We start from the raw sequence: 25,215 nt of genomic DNA, 5'->3' as shown, positions 1-25,215 counted from the left end.
GTAGTGTGCATGCTAAGCTACAATTGTAGATTGTCGGAGCCTGACTTTGCGTCGATCATCGTTCTAGCATTGTTACAAAAAACGTACACTAGGATTGAGAAATGTGAACGAAAATGGACAGAAATAATCATCGAAACTGTTGTAGTAGCCAGGTAATGCTGATCTGTAGATTATTGACATCGACTTCGGTACGGTACGGTAATGTTATTGTTAACGTTGGGACTGGGTAACGTTTAACCCAGGCCAGGAGCTAGGAGCGCCGGCCCGCGAAGCGGGCCGGCGCCCAGGAGCTCACCGTGTATTTATTTTCCCATACTTAGCCTGGCCTGGCAATGGCATGCCTGGAGGCGTCTGGGGACTGAAGTTTAATACTACGTAGGGCCTATGTCACTCCAGAGATGCCAAGTTCAAAGACCAGCTATGCCTATGCGTGAGATTTTCTGTGAATCTGAGTGAGATCACAGACATTGTGTACAAATATGGGGATAGGCTGTGAAACTAGTTGAGTAGTTGCATGAGACCGAGATTTGAGGGGATGAACAAGAGTCCAAAATGCTTGAGTCTCAAGCATAATGCGTGAGACTTGGTAGCTCTGTCACTCCCCTAATTGGGGATAAATAAATTATTCGCTTACCTGGATATACCTCAAGTGATGTTCGTGCAGGCTCCACTTCACTACCGCTACACTACGCTTCACCTACCCGAACATCAAGGTGGTGAAATCGATTGGGTACTCCGAGTAGCAAACATGGCAAAGCCAAGGTGGGAAAAAATGCGGCAAATGCATACAAATCATTGTAAAAAAATTGCGATAAAAAGGCATTAAAAAAAAGAATAAAAGCTCAATTTCTTTCTTTACGCCCTGATTTCACTCCATATCCATCCTACGGTTACCCTAAAAATTGGTGATTTAGGGCCAACATGGAGTTCCTCACACGTATAAATAATTTGCTGCCGATTACAAAACATCACATGCGCGAGGGTCCGAACTCAGACCCTTGTGCATGCGCATGCGATGTTTTGAAATCGGCAGCGAATATGGAGGAACTAGTAGATGCATTAATTTCATGTATTAATACTTAATACAGTTACATGTATTTGATCAGAAGCAGAAACCAAAATTCTTCACAATAGTTTGAAGTATGATGCATCTTGTAAATATTCTTTGGGGAGCTCCTGGGGCAATCTTGGAGTGGAAAGAGGGCGGTGGGGGGGGGGGGGAGAAGAAGGAATAAAATGGAAGAAAAATAGCAGCATGGGTATACCGTATCTTTTTTGAAGGATTGCAAATTTGATGATATACTTTTTTGGGTGGGGGTGGGGGTCAAATTGATGTTTAGCATGGGGGCACCAAATTATTCTCAGTCTTAGGGGCACCATATTGATCTTTCATACCAAAAACTTGTAAAATTTGACCAAGTATAGTATGATCTACATGTATAAACTTAATTAGTGCGTTATCTACTTTGATGAATATTTCCTTACATAAAATGTGAAGGAATGTTTTCTTTTCCTTTATTTTATGCTCATGTCACCTTTTAGAACAGTTAGATTATCGCTCCTGTAGGGGGGGGGGGGATTTCATATACATGTAACATTGCTTAGGGGTTCCAGAATTTGGTCAGGCGTTATTATTGGTCATAATGATATAAAATAAATCATGTAACAGTGCAAACTTGTATATTTATTAAAAATGTATGAAATTGAGAGAATTTTTGCCAAGTGCAAGTAAAGATTTTTGTAATTATAATTGTTAAAGTTTTTTGTGATCTTTTATTACAACAGGTAGCATGTTGCTGTGGGAACTCATCATGTTCATCGCCATGTCTGCCACCTATCAAAGAATCTACCAGCACAAGACTGATGTATATATTGTATTATCTCATTGGAGCTATTCTTTCAGCAGTCATGGTTACAGAAACCATTAGAGAATCATTACATCGGGTAATTAAGATACATACTTTTACTACCCTTGTCCCTTATAGAACCCAAATTAAAACTGTCCATCAAACAAACTTCCTTTATATCCATTGAATTTTATTTTCATTTGATTTTTGCAATTAAAATCATTACAGACTAGGCCTGGGACTTTCGGGTTTTTTTCTTTTCGGGTACCCGTGGTAATTTTCGGGCGGGTACCCGGGTACCCGAAAATCATGTCGCTCGAAATATGACTGGTGGAAAAACCCCATAGGTGACGTCATCAAGCCAATGCGATGCAAGCCAATTTATGAATGAAAATATAGTAAGCATGCGCATTGCAAGCCTCAGCCCAACGCAGTATTCCGTCAAAACAAGTCTGCAATACTCTGTCACCTCGTACCAAAATCGGCCTAGAAATCCACTTTTCTATATTTTATATGAAATATAAAAGGTATTCTCAGAGGATCTGTTTTCCCACCGATACCGCACTGGTAAGCAAATTTTTATTACTTCTTGCTTTTCCGTCAAAATCTTACGAAGTAGCGTCGATATTACATCGTGTTCGTGAATTTCTAGAATCTATCGCTACGTGAACAAAGTCAATTGATTTCCGGGTTTCGGAGCGTCGAATGCGCCAGCCAATCACGATCGTGTTACCATTTTCGGTTTATGATAAACTGAAAATGGTATCAAGAACGTGATTGGCTGGCGCCTCGTATGCTCCGAAACCCGGAAATCAATTGACTTTGTTCACGTAGCGATAGATTCTACAAACTCACAAACACGATGCAACATCGACGCTACTTCGTAAGATTTTGACGGAAAAGCAAGAAGTAATAAAATTTGCTTACTTGTGTGGTATCGGTGAGAAAACAGATCCTCTGGAAATACCTTTCATAATTCATATGAAATAAAGGAAAGTGGAATTCTAGGTCGATTTTGGCACGATGTGACACAGTATTGCAGACTTTTTTTGACGGAATACTGCGTGGGGCTGAGGCTTGCAATGCGCATGCTTACTATATTTTCATTCATAAATTGGCTTGCGTCGCAGTGGCTGGATGACGTCACTGCGCTGCAAAAGAAACATGGCGACGATTGAACGATCTCAGTTACATCGTCATCACTTGAAAAACTAGTATATTTAAGGATATTTCGAGGGTAATTGGTGAGATTTAGAATGAGACTTGTGTACTTTTGTGATGAGTTTACAATCATGTCTTACACTACGCAATACAAATCAAATGTACGTTATACTGGTGAGCAATTTTCGGGTATCGGGTATTGATTTTTCTACCCGGGTACCCGACGCTTCCGGGCGGGACCCGGGTACCCGGGTTTGAGTCCCAGCCCTATTACAGACCATTCAGTAACCAATTTACATGTAAATAAAAAGGGTTTCATCTTCTCTTGACATTGTAAACTGATATTAAAAACTTCAAGGGGGTACTTCGGACTGGAAATTCACAGAGCAAAATGCTGGAAATATCAAAATCTAATATAACAAACTAATTGAATTTTTAAGTTTAGCAATATTTTGTGAAAACAGTTGTATGCATACCTTCATGAATATTCGTTAGGTGGGCTTATGATGGATGTCACATCTCCAGTTTCCTTTTTCTTATGTTATTACATGAAATCATAATTTTTTCATTTTCATATAATGTGTGAATGTATGTCTTCCTTATGAAATAAGTTTTAGCTATGAATTAACTAATGCACTTTAATCATCTTTCAATCCGATATATTTAGTTATTGGTAAAAAAAATTGAATAAAACTAATTTCAAATAATAAATAAAGTATATGTAATAACTAGTGGGGATTTGGCATCATCAGTTTGCTCATTGAATATTCATGAATATATGCCTAGAACTGTTTCATCGGAAATTGATAATCTTAAAATGCCATGTATTCCTTGTCTGAATTTGATCAAATTTTCTTTGTTTTGTATGTCTGATTTTTCTTTATATGCTCAAATCATATTATTTTCAGCCTCTGGTCCCCTTTAATAAGGTCTAAAAACTGAGCTAATTTTGGCATGACATTTTCTCAAGAAAAGTCATGGGATATCTCTTTGCTTATCCCATTCATTGCGAATAAGGTCTCAAAAGTTGGACAGGACTTCAAATAAGTATGTGAATTTTATGTGGTATTTATGTGTTTCGGAATAGTGACTTGATATGTCAAAGGGTGATCACAGACCCCCAGCTGAACTCCCAAAGCTACCTATGTAGGACTGCATACATGTATGTATTACAAATGAGAAAAATTGACAAGAAATGTGAAATGTAGTCTTTGGAGCAAACATTGTGTTATTTGTCTCTACCTCTCTCTCCCTCTATGTATCTGTTCCTCTCTATAATACATGTATGTGTCACTCTCTCTCTCTCTCTATGACTTTCTATTGTCTTTGAATAAACAAACTCTTTGATTTGAGTCAGGAAATGTGCATACAGACCACAAGTCATTTAAAGGTCTCTATACATGTATGTACTTTGGATATTATTATTAACAGGGGAGTGATTTTACTGAAAGAGATCAAATTTGTTTGCATCACCATCCCATTGCATGTGAAATTGCAAGAAAACACATGAATACACTTGCCTGGGAGTGTATATTATGCTGGAGTGTTGAACAGTAGGCAACAGACAAAAAACATTGTTGAGAACATTATAAAATACTGGGAATATGTGCAAACAAATTTGCAGTCATCCCATCATTAGACTACTCTATATTAGCTAATAGTCTGCAATCTAAAACCATCTTTTAACATACATTGTATGTCATCGACCACCCAAAACGACCAATTGGGCCCAAATTTATCTTTCCTTGATGTTGGAAAAGGAAAATGCAATGTATTGTATCCCAATGAAAAAAATCCACCAGAAATACATGTAACACTGAGAATGTAAAGTTTGTCTGTTTTTACTAAATAATATTTACAATTACACACACACACAAAGACAACAAAAAAAATATTGTTTTAAATGATTTATACATAGCAATATATATTCCAGGTTATTTACAAAGTCATGCATTAATTTGAATCATAATTTATGTTGGAAATACCTTCATGTAATCAATGGTCTGTTGACATTCTTTGTTTGTTTGTGCATGTCTTTGAGTGAATGGGTGTAGTCACATTTTGTAATGAGCCAAGTTGCACACAATTCACCCATAGACATATAAGAATGAAATCTGAATCATCAATGGAATATTGATCACGAATGACATCCTTCCCCTTTCCTTCCAGGCTCCATGGCTGGTAGATTTCTGTGAGAATGTTGGCGCTGGGACAAACTGCAGCAGTTTCATGGGATATGTTGCAGTATACCGTATAAACTATTCCCTTGCAGCATTCTTCCTTGTCTTAGCTGTATTGACCATCTGTGTCGGAAGTAGTTCATCCATCAGAGGACAAATACACAATGGGTAAATAATGTGATTGTAACTGTATGTGAGAATCAATTTTACCGAAATTGTTCTTTTTTTAGCAACAATCCAATTAATATCTGCCTTAAATTTTAAAAGTTATCAGAAAGGATTTTTTTTCTTCAAATGTTTGTTTACCAGGATTTTATTAAACATACTTATAAAGATCAATCTTAGATTTATCAATAAAAGGGAAACATTTGATAATTATTGTGAGAAAATCATCTATTAATAATCATATACCATGCTACTTTTAAAGTATATATGACTCATTAGCATTCCAAGGATACCCAAAGTACAAGAAGGGTTCATGGCCAAGCTTCACTAATCAGCATTGTTCTAAAAAGAACTACAAAATAGCTAGTGGTTTACTTCCATTGCACATTGAATTGGCATATTATGAGTGGGCCTTTCGAGAATGAAAATGTGAACTTGCTCTTTCATCATAACGTCAATAAAAAGTGTTAAGGCATGGTCACACCGCCTTAGCGTTGTTGGAGCGGTCGTGGAGCGGAGAGAAAAAAATTATCACCGCTCACTCCGGTTCACCATTTTCGATTTCAATTGTTTTTATTTTGTTTTCGATTTTTGTTTTTGACTTGTTCCCCAATTTTGTGAGCGAGATTCGACCCCCTCTCCCTACCGCTCCACGACTGCTCCAACAGCGCTCGGGCGGTGTGACCTGGGGAGCGTTTCATGAAAGGAATTGAGAGATGTTTTATCCAACAAGTCCTATTTCATCCGACAGTTACCATAGTAACATTGCTTCTCAGCCAATCAAAATCAAGAAAAGATATCTGATCTGACAACTTGTCGGACAAAAATGTTAATGAAATGCTCCCCAGGCCTTTAGGTGTACATTAAAAATTGAAATTCAAGCAGAGTGCTCTCTATGATTAAAACAGATCTACATGTACAAGATGTGAAGAAGTGGCAAGATTACAGAATGTACATTATTCCATTTATATTTCATTGTCTAATTTGCCCACTTTTCTGAGCATATGCAGGGCTCCCAGTCCATCAGGGAATTCTGGGAAAAATTCTTTTACTTTCTTCCAGTCACGGTAAAATCAGGGAATTTGATTAAAAACCCTCAAATAAGGGGAAAATGCATCAAATGAGGGAAAAAATGAGGGAATTTTGAGCAGCCCAAAAGTAGGGTAGTCAATCAGACTCTGTTATATTTTGTTGCTTATCAAAACAAAATCCATTGAACGACTGGTTATGTTACGTGGTACTAATACATCATTGTTTTTATACTGAAAATACTTGTAATTCACTGCAACAATAGAAAACATGCGGAACTGGAATGGGTTTAAATAATTATCAGGAAATTTTTAAACTTCATCAGGGAAAATCAGGGAATTTGTTTTCTTGAAAAGCTGGGAACCCTGATTAAGTGAAGCAAGTGCATCCTTGCACAATATTTTGAAAACAAATGTGAGATTCGAAGTCCTAGAAATGTGATCAATGTACCGTTTGAATACTTAACAGATGCACTGTAAGAATGTGATTTCTGATGTCACTGTCTTCATATTCTTTATTAAAGTAAAAGACATTGAAGTGTGGTTTACTTTTTATATATGCCCAGTATATACAATTATGTAACATTTTTTCTCCTTTAGTCTCAATTTTTATTGAAAATATTTTTTTTGTTATCTCCTTTGAAACAGTTTCTGGTTCTTTAAGTTCATTTTCTTGATATTGCTGTGGGTTGGTGCATTCTTCGTGCCAACCCCTCCTGAGGTTCTGACAGCAGGACTGGTGGTGGGCTTCACAGGGGCTTGTCTGTTCATCATCATGCAGCTATGGCTTCTCATAGACTTTGCTTCCTCCTGGAACCGCAGTTGGTGAGTCCAAAGGATCTTAATGACCTTGGTTTTAGTGCAGACTGTACGAACTCTAGATGGGGGCACTTAAAAGAATGTCAATTTTATGTGTTAATAGGCTTTGAAGGCGATCCCACATACATTGCCATGATAAGATGATTTTAGTATTGCTTTTGACCCTGGAAATGTGGAACCATAATAGGTGGTTTCAGACCGCCTCGAAGTTCATCAGTTCCAGGTATTCTCTGATCGGGAAATTTACCCCGATCAGAAAATACCAGGTATTTTGGTAATGTGAAAGCAAACTACGCGTAATCTCCCCGAAAGAAAATACCCGCTAAATAGTAGGTACTTGGCGAAATTACGAGAACTTTCGCGGGGATTTTTCCAAGGTCGCAGGTATTTTGGCGATGTGAAAGCAAATTACTTTTAGCCCAGCGTGTCGTTGGGCGCAGGAGCTGTGGGTGGCTGCTGGGCTAGTGATTTTGAATCTCACGCCTTGCCTGCTTATCAGACCATACTATGCGCATGCTCGTAACTTCAGGAACTTATTCCGAAGGGTATGTTTCGGGGCGGTGTGAATGCAGGAATAATTAATGGTATATTTTAGCCGAAAACAGTTACCGTAATTTAACGGGGATTCTTGTGATCGAGGCGGTTTGAAACCACCTACTGATCTTGTCTGTAGGCTCTGGCAAAACTAATCGAGTGAGAGAAATTAATACCATATAAAAAAAATAAATATAAACATGTACCTTATGCCAGTCATTATCATTAGCCAAATAGAAATCGGAATATTGCTGAAAGTTGACAACTTAATTCATAAAGTCAATTCTATTATGACTGGATACCTGAAAAATCCCTGTTACATGTACAAGTAGGTATGGGAAGGCATGGGTAATATGTTTGATTTTTTTTCACTCCCAGGAAGTGTGAATGGGTGTAGGATTGTTTTCATGTCATGTGGCTCTCAAAATGAATTGACAGTTATGTCCAGATATCGCACAATAAACCCCAAGACACTGATGTATACTATTATTCAGTGAAATATGGAATATTTGCAATTTTGTATCATCACACTTAAGCCTGAGTCGAATCGATTTTAAAATCGGTGTTCGATCGATGTCATCGAACACCGGTACAAATTTTGCAAAATCGGAGCATCGAAAAAAAAAAAAGTCGGCCGGCCGATTCGTTTGGTTTACACAATCAATCATCAAAATATCAGTAATGTCCAACTTTACTACTACTTACTTGATTTCTATTGCCCCCAAAATGAAACCGATTGAGTAATCATGATGCTATTCACCATTAATTTGAAGTTTATTTCGATCATAGTTCGAGTCTTACTCGTCTGCTCGTGCCGAGATAATTTATGCACGATGAATTCATGAATGGAAGTCATGGCCATCGATCGTGCATGCGCAGTACTGTTCTTTAATCAAACCAGAAAATGGCCGGAAATTGACGCGATCACGGCGCGATCAACGTAAAATAAATCTTGCTTTCATGAACAATATTAATATCATGACCATAGAACATTATTTAATCGTAATATTTAACAATAATTTGCATATGATAATCATTAATATGAATTTAGAGCTTGATGTGAAACGTTTGTATTTCGTTTCAACTTTCAATGGCGGACATCTCATGACGATCGACTTGACTTCGAGCTAGTGCACTTGTCTAAAAAAAATAATCATCACATCAGGATTGATTCTCGAACATTGTCTACATGCAAAAACTCTGTTCAAGTTCGTAATATCACCATATAATAACATTTTACATGACAAAACAGAGAAAATTGCGTTTGATTTTTTCCCATCAATTTGAAGCTAGTTAATTTGTTCCCAACTTTGGGCTCTGATTTCATGAATGTGAAAAATATGTCATACGTCATCGAACACGCATGCGCATTGTGCTTATTTTCTCGGAGCTTGGAGGAGACGTCCAGAGATGGAATAACAATAGAAATAATCGGGCCAGTATTAATTCTTCCATATGAACATAACATACTTTGCTGACATCGTCAATATTCTTAGTATGACCATAAAATCTTGTTAAATCGTAATAATTTAGATGAATTTAGGGCTCGATTCGAAACATTCGTATTTATTTTGATCGCATGCTCCATTGCGTCTAAAAAACTGGATTGTCATCAGGATTAATTCTCGAACATCGTCATAACTCATATTCCACAATCTTTCCTCACAATCGTTATATCAGCATTGAATAGCAATTCAAATGACCATCCAGAGAAAATTACGTATTTATTCCCATAAATTTATTTGGAGCTCATTTTGGATCCAACTACACAATCTCAGGCAAGTTACAGCGCTCTCCGTTGATTGCACTTGTTTGCTGGCGCTGACGTCAAGCACGCCTGTCGTTTCGGGAGAGTGAGTGTACGGAGCTGCGGACGGGGCTGGTGAATGAACTGCGAATGCTAGTTGACCGAAAATCATTCGGATCGACTCTGCGTGATTCATGTCTTTATTATTGTTTCATTTTAAACTTATATGTTGTCATCTGCAAATATCATTGTTGAAGATATTTTGGGAAGAATTCTGCTTTGGTCCCCGCTTTTTTTGTGTGTTTTGTGATCATGGAAAATACAAACGAACTTTGCTGTCATCTGCTTGTGCAACGCTCACCCGGCCAACGCCAGCGCATACCGTCAGTGCGTAGTGCATATGCAAAGCGTATCGCATCGACGCAAAAACAAAAGACTAAATTTTCCCCGCCTTCAATATTCGATGCATCGATGTTCGATCGAATTAGAGCTGTCGAACACCGGTTTTCAAAATAATCGATATGACTCGGGCATAATCACACTTATGCCTATTTATCTTTTTACCATTGGATGGCACAGTTTAGTGACTTGTTTGCAACACAGCCTTGATGCTCTGCCCTCTTTTTTTAGCATATTTACATCATTTCTTTTACCCACTTTGAAATGAATGTATGAATGAGGCTCTAGAGGGGAAGTGATATGCTAATAACAGGAGTGGAAGTATTTGACTTCCTTTGATTCACGATAATCTTACATTGTTTGTCTGACAGGTCAAGGAAGTATGATGGGGGATCAGTGTGTTGGTATATAGGTAAGCCGTTGTTTACAAACTTTCTATTGAGGTAGTGCATTATAATGAAACCTGCAGACATCATGAGATAAAAAGCAGGCTATTGTTAGAAAATATATTAGAAATGAGATAAGCAGTAGTAACTATACTGGAACATGTTCGTGCAAAGCCGGCGTAAAATGTTTTGACTTCAGGGCACCGTAACACAAAGGTCAGTATTTTAAACCAAATGCGCGTGTAACATTGATCTTGATTGGTCAGTTCATTTTAGTGATTGATCGCTATTCTTTGTGTTACGGAGCCCAGGGGTGGTATTCTGAAAACGTTCTTATCTTTCTTCTTATCTTTGTTCTTATCTCAATGAGATAAGAAGACGCTAAAATCATTGCAAATCGGTATTCTGAAAATCTTCTTAATGCGTTCTTATCTCTGTAAGGACTGCCTCCTTCTTATCTTCAACACGCCCATTTTTAAGATATTACCAATCAAAATGCGCTTTATATTGGCAGTTTAACCAATAGAAGCGTTGCTTATTTGTGAGGAGAATATCATGGGCGCTGCGCGTAAACTGTTTCTGGCGCATTGCGCAAAATAGGCATTTTATACGCAATGACTGATTATTATTTCGAGACGTAGACACATGCACAAAATAAAGAAAGAAAGTAAAGAAAAAAGGTAAAGAAAGCAGTTACGAATAAGAATAAAACAGGAAGAAAGAAAGTAAGTAGGTAGCAGAAATTTAAAAAATAAAAGGATCAAAGCAAAAAACAATGAAAGAAAGAAAAGGTAAACGAAAGGAAGCAAGCAAAAAGAACTTAAAAGAAAATAAAAAAAGAAAAGAAAAAGAAATAAAAAAGGAAAGAATACAAGAAAGAAAAAGGAGGAATAAATAGAATGATAATCAATGATAAAAAGAGGAATAAAAAAATTGAAGGAAAAATAAAGAAGGAAATGGAAAGAAACTTAAAGGAAAAAACGAAAAAGGACAAATTAAGAAGATTAAAAAGGATAAAATGAAGGAATAAAGAACAAAGAAAGTTAGAAAAACGAATGAAAGAAAGTAAAAAAAAAGAAGGAACAAGAATTTGTAAAAAGTGAAGGAAGAGAGAAAAGGGGAAAATTAAATAAAGAAATGAAGAAAGAGATAAGAGAGAGAAGATAAAAGATGAAAGGAAAATTAAAGCAAAATTGAAAACTAAATAAAGATAAAAAGAGAAGTAAATTCAAAGAAGGAAAGAAACAGAAGGGTAAAATATAAAGGCATGAAGAATGAATGAAAAGAAACGAAGAAAGATTAATGGAAAATAATAAAGAAAAAGATTTTTAGAAATTAATAGAAGAAAGAGTAAATAAAGAACGAACGAAATGAGAATGAGCAAAAAAATAAATTAGAATAAAGAAGAAAGTAGTCAGAAAGAAGGCACACATTTAGTGTCATAAAGCAGAAATAAAAGAATGAAAGAAAGAGCAAATGAACGAGCACAAAAAAAGAAAAAAAAAAGAACCCCCAAATAAAAAATAAAATGAAAGAAATTATAAGAGAAAGAAAACAGAAAAAAAATAATGAGGGGAAAAAATTGAAAATTAAGGGGAGGAAAGAAAGAAAAAAGGAACAAATAAAATGAATAAATAAAAAAACAAATATAAAGAGGAAAGAATGAATGAAAGATAGAAAAAGAATGAAGAAATAAAAAGATTTTAAAAAATACATAAAGTGAAGGATGAAAGGAAAAGAAAAACAGAAAGAAAGAGAAAAAAGGGGAAAGAAAATAAAAACTTAGTAAAGAAAAAAGGAAAAAAATCGTAAAGGGAAAATAAAAAAGGAAGGACCCCTCCCAATCATGGGATTGATGCTGCTGTGTAGGCCCATCCTCCCGTTTTTCATTTATCAATTCACATGTATCATTTTATATGCATGTATTGTTATTTGTTTTAACGGAAATATATTCAATAAAAAAGAAAAGAAAAAGAAAGAATAGATAAAATAACGCAAAAGAAAAATAAGGAAGAAGTTAAAAGATTCAAAAGAATAAAACAAAATGAAGAATGAAAGAAAGGAAAAAAGACAAACAGAAAGAAAGGAAGAAAAAGCGAAAATAAATAAATGAAATAAAGAAAGAAAGAAAGAATGAAAGAAAGGAAGAAAGAAAGAAAGAAAGAAAGAAAGAAAAAAGAAAGAAAAAAAGGGATCGAAAAAAAGAGACAGGCAAAATAAAGGGTGAATGAAAGTAAGGGTGGGAGGAATACTTGTTACTACCAGTGGCCATCGATTTTTAGCAAGAAAGAACGCGGACATCGTGAGATGTGATAACCCTCTAGCTATCTTAAATATTATCATAAATATCGTAAAGAGATAAGAAAGAAAAAAGATAAGAACGTTTTCAGAATACCACTTATCTTCATTTTGTTCTTATCTTTTAGCGCGCTTTTGTATCATATGCGCGAATTATAAATTTACGCGCTCAGCATTGGATGGAAAGCAAGATAAGAACAAAGATAAGAACAAAAGATAAGAAAAAGATAAGAACGTTTTCAGAATACCAATTTGAGAACGTGACGTAGATAAGAACAAAATTAAGATAAGAACGTTTTCAGAATACCGCCCCAGGTCTCCTCATGACAAACCACTGAACTATGATATGATCTTATTATGATGTAGGTATACATGTAGGTGTTCTGGTTATGTTCTAGAACAGTCTGGTTAACCCTTGTAGAGCAAAGTTCTTTGGATATTTTGATGCATCTCACAGTTGAGGGGGGGGGAGTGCTACCCCTACTCCCCCCCCCAGATTTTGGTCAATGACAGCACATTCGCGACAAAAATCGCTGGCTTGATCTACAAAAATCTACCTTTTATTGAGACCACACTGTAAAAATGGTTGAGCAATAAAAATTAGCAAAATAAAGCCTGCCAGAGTACTCTTAGGTAATAAAATAGATTAATTTTGCCATTCATTTTATATACCTTGGATTTAAAAATGCAGTCTGATTTTTCAGCTAGTTATAATTGTAAGGGTCGCTAAATCAGTATATGTATTAAGGGTCGCTAAATCAGTATATGTATATCAACACTTTAAATCAAGAACTACATACATGTATATATTGACTTACATGTGATAACATGTCACCTTTGATGAAATACTTTCCTAAGAAATCTTTGATCATTGTGACTATTTAACTGACTTTGAACTTGATTCATTTTTAAATGAAGTAAGTCAGTGCCAGCAGATTTGATTTCTTCTTGTTGACATATATGAGGCTTTTTTTGTATCCGTCAAATCATACATTGTTATTGAAAAGTAATGATCATATTTTCAAAATGTTCTCCTTTCAGGATTGATATTCTTCATCTTGATCTTCTACGCTGTATCCATCCTGATAACTGTTTTTACCATCGAGTTGTATGGCAAGCCATTCATCTCATGTCTCAGGAATACACTCTATGTCAGTTTTAGTGCCACAGCCTGTGCCATCATTACCATTCTCACCATCCTGCCATGTGTACCACGAAGTAAGTATGATATTAGTACAAAACTTATGATTCAATTCAATTCTTTATTTCATTTCCATTCAACACTTTAAATTGATATAAATTTAAAAAATTCTTTATATAACAAAGTGTGCATTTATATGTTAATGAGGGTGGGGGTTCACTTAAAGCAATGTTTTTAAGGTGTGGATATATAATAATAAAGAATAAGAAGAATTGAAAAGGTTTGAGATCAGACTACGGTTAACAGTATTTTGAAATACAGACCTGGAGCGTGTTTCACAAAGGTTTAAGTGTGACTTACTGTAAAGTCGCACTTAAATTTCAGTTGCGTGCGGTATATAAAGGCATCACCACATTGGTCAGATGCACATGGGATACACACTACCATGTATCCATCAATCAGATTACACGTTATTACATGTTCTAGTTGTTTTTCAAGCATGACTCTATTGAAGTCACACCACCCAGATGCAGGTTCAATCACACAAAGAGTCACATAACCTATGACCAGCAAGGAATTGATTCTATGTCCATTAGTTAATTTGGCATTCATTCACAAGTTCGACATTTTTTCACATCAGAGTGAAACTGATTATTTCCTTGTACATAAGCAAGAAACAAACCTACATGTCTTGGCATGTACTTGAGATCATGCACTTTCTTGTGAAAACATGTGTCTTGACTATAGGATAAAAACGTGGCGTTATTATTATATAGAGTCGATTTTTTTTTTATACATGTGTACAGGACAGAATATTTTAAAATAAAGTTTTGGCAATGATGGTCATAAGTCCTTGGAGCAGCAAATTGAATAATTGTAAATTGTAGGATTAAGTACAGAAGAAAAACTTACGAGATGACATCATGAGCTGACTCATTGCACAAGGAATCAGAAGGAAACACATAACAAAATTTCACTGAAACTGCAAACTTTAAATGCCATAGTATTATTTTCTATCTCACTGTAGCATTTCCAGTTTTTTTGTTTATTAGATTTAACTCTGCATATTCACAACCTTATTTCCACTTTAGCCTTTTAAACTGACCCCTTTGGTTTCTGTAAAGGGGCTTTCACAATTTCTTGTACGATCGCAACAGTTGTAAGCGGTCGCAATACCAATTGTGAAAGGGGCTTAAGATACTCTATTGTTCACAATTGCATTTATGTACACATAAGAAAGTTTATTGGACCTTATTTGCCCTGTGAATGAATACCGCATAAGCTTAAGTACAGGAAGTGAAATGATAGCCTATTTTTAAAACTTGAAGTAGCCCAGATGAGGTTGATGACCTTTGGGTATTTCATTTTTTATTGTTTCTTTTTTTACAATCAACTAATAATTTCACTTACATGCATTCTTTATGTCAAGTTTATTCATCCATTCAACAAGTCAATTACTGTTTGATAATTTGTACATGTACTATATGTTTTGTTATTATCACTAGATCATCCAAGGGCCAGCTTACTACAAGCGTCTATAGTCTCAGCTTATGTCATGTATCTAACATTCTCAGCAATTGTCATTGAACCACCAATGGAAAGTAAGTTATTCAGTGTTTTTTTATTATTATTTTTCATACCTAAATTTTTTTTTTTTCATTTTACCTTTTTATGGGTTAGCATGATCGTACATTATCCAGCATGATGATTTATTTGGTGTAGGAATAAATGATTGATCTTAACACATTTCAATTTTGTAATCATGCTAGCTTTATAACAATTTTCATCTTGAATTTTGTTGCATTTTTTTATTAATGTCACTTACTCACTTTTCATCTACAAATGAAAAGGGGAATGAATCTACTGGTCTCAAGAAATTGTCAGTACTAATTTAGGTAAAATATAGAAGAAAGTGCTAACATAATATGACAAGATACGCTAAAAATCTAACTGCATATCCTCATTAAGATAAGTAATACAAACAATATCTTTCTTTTTAGATGTAACACAAATTGGGGTCAATGAGACAACCAATACACCGATCTACAATACAACGTTGGTATTATGCTCTCCAAATAGCTTTGCATCGTCTATCTTTGTTGATACTTCGTATGGAGAGCTACTGAGTGCAGCTATAGCAACTATTCTTCTCCTCGGCATGGTGTTGTATGCCTGGTAAGCCAGAGATCTCTAATAGTAATATCTTAACATATGGAATATGTCATTGGAATACAGGAAGTAAGATATGATAATGATATGAAGTCATGAATAAAGATAGTTGGATGGGCATTTGGTTTCCACTGACATTATAATAAGATTTTAATGATGAAGAAACTTCTGAAGGTGTTCATGGTGAGGAAGTAGAGTATAGCGGTTTCACAGTACACCATGTCTTCTTTAGTGGGCATATTTTGGTCCTGAAAGGACCACCCAAAATTGATGTTTCAACAAGTGTGTTCTTGTCGTCTTCTGAAGACTTTTCAAAACGTCGAATTTGGGTGATCCTTTTCAGGACCAACATATGCCCACGAAAGATTACATGGTGTACCATGAAACCACTACACTCTATAAAGATGAAATTAACATGTGTGGGAAAGAAGAAGAAAAAGAGGAATAATGGAGCAGAAAGAGGACATATGGAAACAGAAAATGAAGAGGGGTGGGGTTGATAGCGAAATCTTATTAAAACAAAAGTAAGAGTAGTCTGTATTTGTACAGGTCTCTATTTTCGAAGAGAAACTTGCACTTTCTAATATGTATAACTGAATCCTGTAAAAGTACAGAAATATTGAGTTCTATTTATTTCACGGAGGGTATTGATTAATAATAGGACCTTTGAACTCTCAATGAACGTTGATGGTTACTGCAATGAGCTTTATCATCTGTTAAGATATTGTTCTACAGAAACCGCAAAGAATTTGTTTCTATTATCTCTATTACAGATCATCAAAGTGCCATTGAAACCTTGTAAAACCAGAAATTAATTCAAGGCATTGTACTTGCTTTATTTTCTTAAAGTGATTCTAATGCTCATTGATTCCTGGATAGATTTCTTCAAAGTCATTAATACCAATAGTAATAGTACATTTTCTGTTTGTTTACATCAAGTGTTTACGTACAATGTGTACATGCATATTGCATAGTGTACAAAACTATGATCTCATATTGACACCTTTGCTTTCAATAGCTGGATATCAGGAAGTACTTGTCATCTTTTAATCAGTGTTGTAAACTGAGATATGATCCCTGCAACGTATGGCAATGTGATTAATAGAACAGCTGATGGTATGATTAATTGCACACACACAGATTAGTGTAATCAATCTTAAAATTAGCTCCTTATTCGATTGCTTACTTTAGCATTACCATGGTCCCGTAACACAATGGTTAATGATTGATTGTATGCTTGAGTTTTGCGATCTATTGTATGTTTTAGGTAATGCAATAAATGCTTAAAAGAATGTTCTACGAGATTGTTAAGCTTTGTGTTACGGGCTCCAGGACCAAGATTATTTTCATACTACCTTGGGAAAATAGATGATACTATTAAAGGTGGTGATTTGCATGATCATGTAGCTCATTTAAGTGTTATGTCAACTATGTTGACTATGAGAGTAAGTCTGTGTACATACATGTACATGTATATTCAACTTGAGATTTATTTAAAGGTGATCGAATCAAATGAAATTATAGTACATGTACATAAGTCTTCCTATAGGACTACATGTATATGTATTTACAAAAAAGAATTGGTAGATTATCTGTTTTAAAAGTTTAATAACACAGTGCTTTATCTCATGCTAACCCAACCCATCACTGATCAGTTGATTTCTCATGCCAATTGCAAAAGCACCCAAAATAAGAAACAAAAGCAACCCCCTCCCACAGCAAAAACAAAAATGCAGATAATCTTTAAGTGTATTACAAACATGAATTGCACAATTTTTATCTGCTACCTTTCAAGTTTTACCACAAGGGGCAGGGGGGGGGGGATTGGTCATTGCCTCTATCTCTACTCTGCTTCCCTAATTAATGTAAATGTTCCTTCCACAGTTTCACCCCGCCTTCCAAGCTGTTGATAAACTTGATAAATTTCATGTACAGTTACTTTCTGTATCACTTCTTTAAAGCTATGCTTTTATTAGTTCTAGATCAATAGGGTAAATGTGTTTTTAGTATCGGGAACCCTTGTTTATTATTATTCATGGCTCATGAAGTGTATTGGTAAAGAAAAAATAGTTGACTATTTCATACAAGATTCAAAATATTTATTGAGAATGATTAATTGGATTGCATGTTCTTCCAGCTATATGATGACCAATACACCTAGACCTCTTCAAACACAGGTAAACATGAGGTCTCCTACATGTTTTATTCTCATCAACATAAGAGATCTATTTACCATTGTGCACTCATCCTTCAATCTGCATGACAATGACTTATTATTTCTAGGATCACATAGTCTCCTGGTGCAGACTCCAATTGACACTTCAATTAACAATTTAGACTTAAAACAAGTTTAGCACAAGTTCCAATTTGCTGTTTCAATTAGGAGGAAAAATACAGCCCCTGGAATTTCAGACTGCTCTAATGTGTTTCAATAAACCAGGGATTTTTGCCTGGAAATTATTAAAGGTCTATCATTTTCATTAATTGGTGGAACATCAGACTGAGGTTCATGTACTTGAATTGGATTATAGACTAGTTTCTTTTTTATTATTCTATATTATGTGATTTATTTTTATTTCATTTTAATATGTAAGGATCAGTATAAAAAAAGTCCTTTCCGTATTACAAAATCAGTGCTTATTTATTCAATGTTCATGAAAGAGGTGGGACACACATTCCATTCTGAAAAAATATTATTTCTGACAAGCTGGAAATTAATTATGCACTGTGAGGATGAGTGTAATATATATGCCTCATGTATATACATGCAGTTCAGTTTGTTCATTCATGATTTGTTACTGGAAATGTTAATTTTTTTCCCTTTATTTTCTGCATGCTTTCTCCTATTCTTTGCTTTTGCTTCCATGCATGTTTTGATCATCATTATGATTTGCAGCATAATGTCTTCAACATCTACTGCACCTAGTCCTGAGGAAGAAGTGAGTGTTGGGTTTATGAGTTGTGTGATTCTAAGTTCAGTATTACAGTGTATTCTTTCTGATGTTATTAGTGCGAGCACAGTAGGTCTATGTGTATTGCATGATCTATTTATTTTGTGATCATCTATTTATTTCAGAAGTTGTATTTAGAACTTAGAGATTTGATGTAAATGAAATGTACAAGGTCTACTCATAACCCTAGTACTCCCAGGCCAGGGGGGCCATATCGACCCTCTCATCATTTTTCGTGATAAATCTGCCATGCAATTTTTTTTTACCCGGTCGGTCGCTAACTTTTCACTTTCAAGTCTAGCGCAACTTTTGAGACTAAGTTTGCAAAGCCTGGGTAGGCAAGACATTATGTAAGTGCATGTCAGACCCAAAAGTGCTAAAAATATGATTTCATACAGATACAAAGTTGATACAAAATGTGTTTTCAGCTAAATGATTATTTTTGCTTCTATTGACAACAGCCATTTAATTTGATGCCATGCCTTGCCCCCTCTATTTTTCATTTATTTTTTTTTTTCTTATTCATTACACTACTGCTTTAGACCTTAATACAATCAGGAATTCAAGGTCAAGTGTTGTTACATTTGATGAAAAAATTGAAACATGGAATGAACTTCCCTACAAATTTCTGACTAGTTATGTATACCTAATTGAAAGTGGCAATTTCATTCCTCTTGAAAGTTTTAATTAGTTAACGCAAGTTCAATTCGAAATTGTAATGAAGTCATAACAATCATGCGATTAGCTACAAATTTTAAGACATTACTGCCAATAAAAGGAAGATAATGTATGTTTGCATTATACGTAAATATGAAAAATGCTGTTTCTTCCAAAATTTCAGTCTTACGGTGTGTGATGCCTTAGCTTGGGCTAGTTTTAATTTGTTTTAGCAAGGGGGGGGGGGGGGCAGGGGCATGCGCATGCGCATATTCAGGATCAAGTATTACATATGATAACATGGTAATTTTCAAGTTCACCTGTATTTACAACATCAAATGAACACATTTAGAATAGCATGTCCGTTTACGCATAAATTGGGCATAATGAATTTATTACCTAATACATGAAATCAAATTATTCAAAATAAAGTTAAATATGGATTATTGGTAACATTTCAGGCAATGTTGTTGCGAATTGGGACTGAGGACTCGGTAGAGTGAGAATCCCCCCTCGCCCGCTACCTGATTAAGGACAAATAAAGTCTTTTTTGACTCATTGTCTTTTGTCTTTTTGGTCATGTTGTATCAGTTTCATGAGCTTCACATCATGACAACACATGAATACAGTGCAGTGTCTTTGTGTGTGGTTCTATCTCATCAATATTTGTGACTGCATCATTAGTTCTTTTATCTCTCTCATATCTTGCAGTGCTTAATATTTCTAAATTTATATAGTTAAAGGGAGGCATGATTTAAACACAAAATCAAAAGTGGTCATTTATACTACTGTATGCTCTCTGATATTATTTTTTCAATATTCCTTTTATTGACTTTCATATTGACTTGATACTAATGTACATGTACACCTTTTTATTTAGTCGAACAGGAAACAATGATAAAGTCGCAACTCGCAAGTTGTATTTGACAATTGAATGGGTTTTCTACCTGTTAAGTTCATAAATGGGAACTGCTGTTATAGGAAGGTGGAAATACATATTGTGAATTTGCACATTCCTTTCATGTTAATAGGGAAAAAATTTAGTAAAGGAGTCAATTGCAAAGGATCTCTCTTTTGATTCAGCTGCATTAAAATCAGATTCAAAACGGTGCAAAACTTTGATGTATTATGTGTGTAGTGCTTTTAACACTCGTAAATTAAAGTGGATTTTCACACTTTAATAAATAAGAGTGGATTTCCAATCATTTTTTGCAAGTCCTATATCTTATAGCACATACTAATTCTTATTTGCATTGTCATTATTTCCAGTGACCACATAAAGTCACCTAGTCTCACGATTGCTCATTCTTGTTTGAATAGTTACTATAGAGAAATTAGTTTAATATTTGTTTTAATTTTGCCTTTTCTATATTTAAACTTATTTTTTGTACCTGATGGGGACTATATTAATTTATAGGTTGTACATAGATAATTATAACACTAAGAATTAGATACCATAACAAAAGTCTGAGCCAGTTAGTGTTTTCTCCTTTCATATCATTCAATTTCTGAATATGCCTTCAAAGAAGATGATCAGAAAACAAATGAAATCCATAAGGTGTAGTGGATGTGACTTAGGACAAAGCTTTTTAGCTTGTCTAGTTTAGAAAAATATAATACTAAAATGCAGACAGTATAAAAAAAAATCCAATCTTTTAAGGGAGGAATTAATAAAAAGATCTGCATGTACATATATGTGTAATAAATATTTTCCATTTGTATTTCTTGAAGGGCAATGCCAACAAAAACTTTTGGTGCTGCTGTCATAATGAAATCCATGAGGATGAAATTGATGGTAAGTGAAATGATGTTATAACAGTCATTCTGATTGGTTCATTTCAAAACATGAGATCATGTATTAACTGACTTTCAGATTGGCTATTTAGAGATACTCAAATCTAGTTGCTAAAGCGTTGCAAAAGTTACCAAAACACTACATGTAGATCACAACTCACAACATCCCATACTCTTCTTTAGTTTTTATTTAATCCAATGAGGTGATCAGTATGCAACTTCTTGTATATTAAAACAAATGAATTGACTGTGGATATACTTATGAACAACTGACAAATATGACAATAAAATCACTAATCTTCATGTATGGTAGAGAATAAGTCGAGAAATTTCTCTCTAATTCTGAAATGATCAAAGATGCTCATTATCTTCCATTAGTGTTTCTAGCATGTTGAGCTGTTTGTTTGTTTGTTTGTTTGTAAGGAAACAAATTCAGGCTCATTGCAATTTACAAATACAATACCTTCATCTGATGGACCAAAACATATTTACCATTAACTATTAAATTGTATTACCTCTGCAACATAATTCAGTCGCTTAAAAACAATGCATTTTTTTTCAGGTCACCGTCGCGGTTGGGGTGTAATTGCTAACGAAGAAGAGAAAACCATTTATAACTACTCATTCTTCCACATAACATTCCTGTTGGCATCACTCTATACTATGATGACATTCACTAACTGGTATAGGTGAGTTCATCAGTTTGAAAAGAATCAAATAATTGAGAGAATTATCTATCATTGTTATTTAACTTTGTACATTTTTCTTGTTCGTATATATATATATATGGTTTCATAGATTGCTGTAAAAAAGTGGCAAGTTGTTTTTATAATATTTTTTTCAAAGATATTGAGAGTCTGTTTGTTGCAGGGTTCATTAATAAGACCTGTATATCGATATTTTGTCACATAGTTGCTATCCAGTAGATCGCTGATTGTTTAACCCTATCTAGGCCGGGGGGGGGGGGGCCTCGGAGGCCCCCCCCTCAACAAATCGCACAATATTTTCGCCAAAATTGCTCAAAAACGTGATTTCGTGTACAAAGTCAATGCAAATTGTGTTTTCAACCAAAATTCATAAATGTATGATTATTTTTAGTTTTGCTGGTCTAAATGTATTTATTTTCTGCTTTTTATGATCACAGAAGAGTCCCCAACAAATTTCATTGAAAAAAACAATGAAAAACAAAAGGTCAGAAAACATGGAAATACATAAGAAATTGCAAAAAAACAATAAAATACATAAGAAAATAATTTGATATCGCAATTTTCTTCATGTACAATTGTTAGGAACACCACAAAGAGTTTCTATACCAAAAATTAGTACATTTTTGAGCTTTATTTAGGGAGTTAGAGGAAAAAGTATGATTTCGCATACTAATACGCATAAATTAGCATAATCACTTAATAGTGATTCGCATGAAATAAATTACTATACAATCTTGTAGATTATGTCCCAGGCAACCCGTGTGCCAATTTTCGGCGCAATCGCGTGGTCGACGGCCGAGATCTTAGGGGGGGCCTGGGAGGCCCCCCAGCCATATGAACTTCCAAAATACCCCGGCCTAGATAGGGTTAAAGCAAAAACTGAATTAAAGCTTGTTCTTAAACTTTGATGTTACCTTGATGCATTAAAGTTGAGATTGAAATTTGAGATTTTTCTTCACAAAATAACAAAATAATGTTAATATAACAGAATCAATTCTATCACAGAGATTGCAGTGTTGATCACAATGATACATTAAATAAAAGAAGGATACTTAGGGACTGAGATAAACAAAAGTGACTTTGGCTAAGTTAACTAAAAGAAAATAGAACAAATGTGTTTGCCTAGCAAAAAAAATGCTTGTTTGAGAGCCTGAGAGGAAGGACCATGTGACTTGGTTTCAATATGTAAGCATTCAAAACCAGGTAGATGTTCCATAAAGCTCTTTATAAATTATGAGCGACTTTACGAACGACTGCTGATCCTTTCTTGTGGTAAAAGATACATCAGATTTCCAAAAGTGTTGATTAAGGGATTTATTCCTAAGAGTTGGTCACCAGTCATTCGTAAAGTCACTAGTAAGTTGCGAACAGCTTTGTGAAACATCCACCTTGTTCGTAGAGTTAAATGTGTGTAAGCAGTGCGTAGGTATACACTTTCTTTCGACATGTACAAGCCAATCATTGTAGTTTATGTCAAGCTTAATGTTCATTTGCTTGAATACCAATAACCTAATAGCAACCTACCCACTATCATTGTCACTTATATTTTGTGGTTTATTTGTTCTTTAATAGTCCTGAGAGTGCCACATTGGAGAACCTTCACCGAACATGGCCGCCGTTCTGGGTACGTCTTGTTTCGGCCTGGGTGTGTGCCCTCCTGTATGGCCTCAAGATCATCATCATCCTGTGTCGGACTGATCCTGATCAACGGTCTAATAGGTAGTTTAGAGTAATATGCATGCACTGCATTGTTCATATACTTCTCCCATGTGAGTAGATACACTAATCATTTCATTCATCATTAATTTTACCCATCTTCTAAAATTCTTTAGTCTTGGTATGCAGTAAAGGTAGACAAAATCATACTGATCTGTTAAATGATATTATCTTTACATTCATTACATTGGTAATTGTTTCAACTAGCTTTTACCATCATTTTCTTTTTCTTCTATTTTTTTCATGTAGTTTGCCTTCATTTCTCATGTTCATCTTAATTCAAATCATATGCAAGCAAGAAAATCTATATTCTGTCATACAAATAAAATATTCAATGAATGCTATATATTTAGTATAAGTGATTCTTGTTTAAACCGTGGCTTTAAGTTGGCTTACATATAAATAACATTTACTTTTATTCTTTGGCAATAAAATTTACTTTTTATCTTTGTCAATAACATTTACCTTTTATTTTTCACTAGACCTTATCTAAGTATTGGTTAGAATGTTTTCTTTATTAAAGTAAAGGGATATTCATCTATTGCATATTTACAGTATCTATTGGTGGTTCTTGGTATTGCATGAGATTTTTACACAGACATGACTACATGTATGTTGGATCCGTAAGCCAACATGAGGGAATCGTTCTGTGTTCTTATTTCTTGCATTATATTGTGGGAATGTTTAAATGGCCAAATTTTAAGAGTGAGATAGAGATATTGCCAGAAAGAGTGAGAGAGAGGCAGAGACCTAGTGATGAAAATTTTTGAAAATCTTTTTTTTTTTTATATTTCATTTTCATTTGTATTTCTTTTGGGAATCAAGTTCTGAGAAATCAAGAAAGATATTTGAACCTGGTTCTGCAGTTGAAATAACTCTTGTAAAAATATTTTCATAAAAACATTTAATTTTGTCGTTGATGTTTCTAGGAGATCAAGAAGACGAAGGAGAAGAGATCGTCAGAGGAGTACACCACTGTGATTTCTTTACAGCCTCTTACCAGAACTTAGGCAATGACCTCTGTATGGTACACCACTAGGGAAGCTTGTCACCAGAGTCCCCCAAAAATAAATGTTTGTTCTGGATAAATGTAGTTGAGCTTTCATAAATACATGTAGGAAGTATTTCAGTAATGATAGAGAAAACAAATGTTTTTTGGATTTTTTATGATGAAAGTGTCTTCTTGTCTCAGTAACTTTGAGAGAAACACCAGTAGTTGCAGTAAACACTGATTTCATGAGAAAGTCTGTAAAACCAGGCTTAATTGTCAGTATATCATCGAAGATCTAGATCTGGTACAGTTACATAAACTGAACTTTGTGAAATCTTGAAATCTATGCTGAAAAATGTTCACACTGAATATCACCAACACAGATAGGCACCCGTGGGACAGTGTAATATTATTGCTGGAATAAAGACCAGACGGAAGTGACCGAATCCGTGCTTATTTTGCTTATTTCTCAGTAATTACACAATTTCTTCCAGAATCCTTTGGCACATATTTTTTATTCATACA

At 34.8% G+C, this 25,215-nt stretch overlaps 1 protein-coding gene across 3 annotated transcripts; it reads left to right on the top strand.

Moving 5' to 3' along the window:
- LOC121416110 (serine incorporator 5-like) lies at positions 1–24,985 on the top strand. Of its 3 annotated transcripts, none has more exons than XM_041609573.1 (13): positions 1–152; positions 1,786–1,944; positions 5,178–5,356; positions 7,030–7,206; positions 10,252–10,292; positions 13,606–13,782; positions 15,211–15,306; positions 15,706–15,880; positions 18,012–18,051; positions 21,214–21,277; positions 21,839–21,965; positions 23,556–23,702; positions 24,629–24,985. In XM_041609573.1, the coding sequence occupies exons 1-13, from the start codon at positions 114–116 to the stop codon at positions 24,678–24,680; spliced, it is 1,473 nt and encodes a 490-aa protein (XP_041465507.1). In that variant the 5' UTR covers positions 1–113; the 3' UTR covers positions 24,681–24,985. The 3 variants fall into 3 exon arrangements, with proteins under 3 accessions (XP_041465507.1, XP_041465506.1, XP_041465508.1); XM_041609572.1 differs by lacking the exon at positions 18,012–18,051 and adding an exon at positions 18,771–18,813 and having other exon boundaries at positions 2–152; XM_041609574.1 differs by lacking the exon at positions 18,012–18,051 and adding an exon at positions 18,771–18,813 and having other exon boundaries at positions 2–152; positions 23,556–23,752.
- Positions 24,986–25,215: the final 230 nt, after the last annotated feature.

Source organism: Lytechinus variegatus, chromosome 5 (genome assembly GCF_018143015.1).
Source record: "Lytechinus variegatus isolate NC3 chromosome 5, Lvar_3.0, whole genome shotgun sequence".
Taxonomy (NCBI): Eukaryota; Metazoa; Echinodermata; class Echinoidea; order Temnopleuroida; family Toxopneustidae; genus Lytechinus; species Lytechinus variegatus.
The sequence above is the reverse complement of the archived record's forward strand: the minus strand, read 5'-3'. Positions and strand labels throughout refer to the sequence as shown.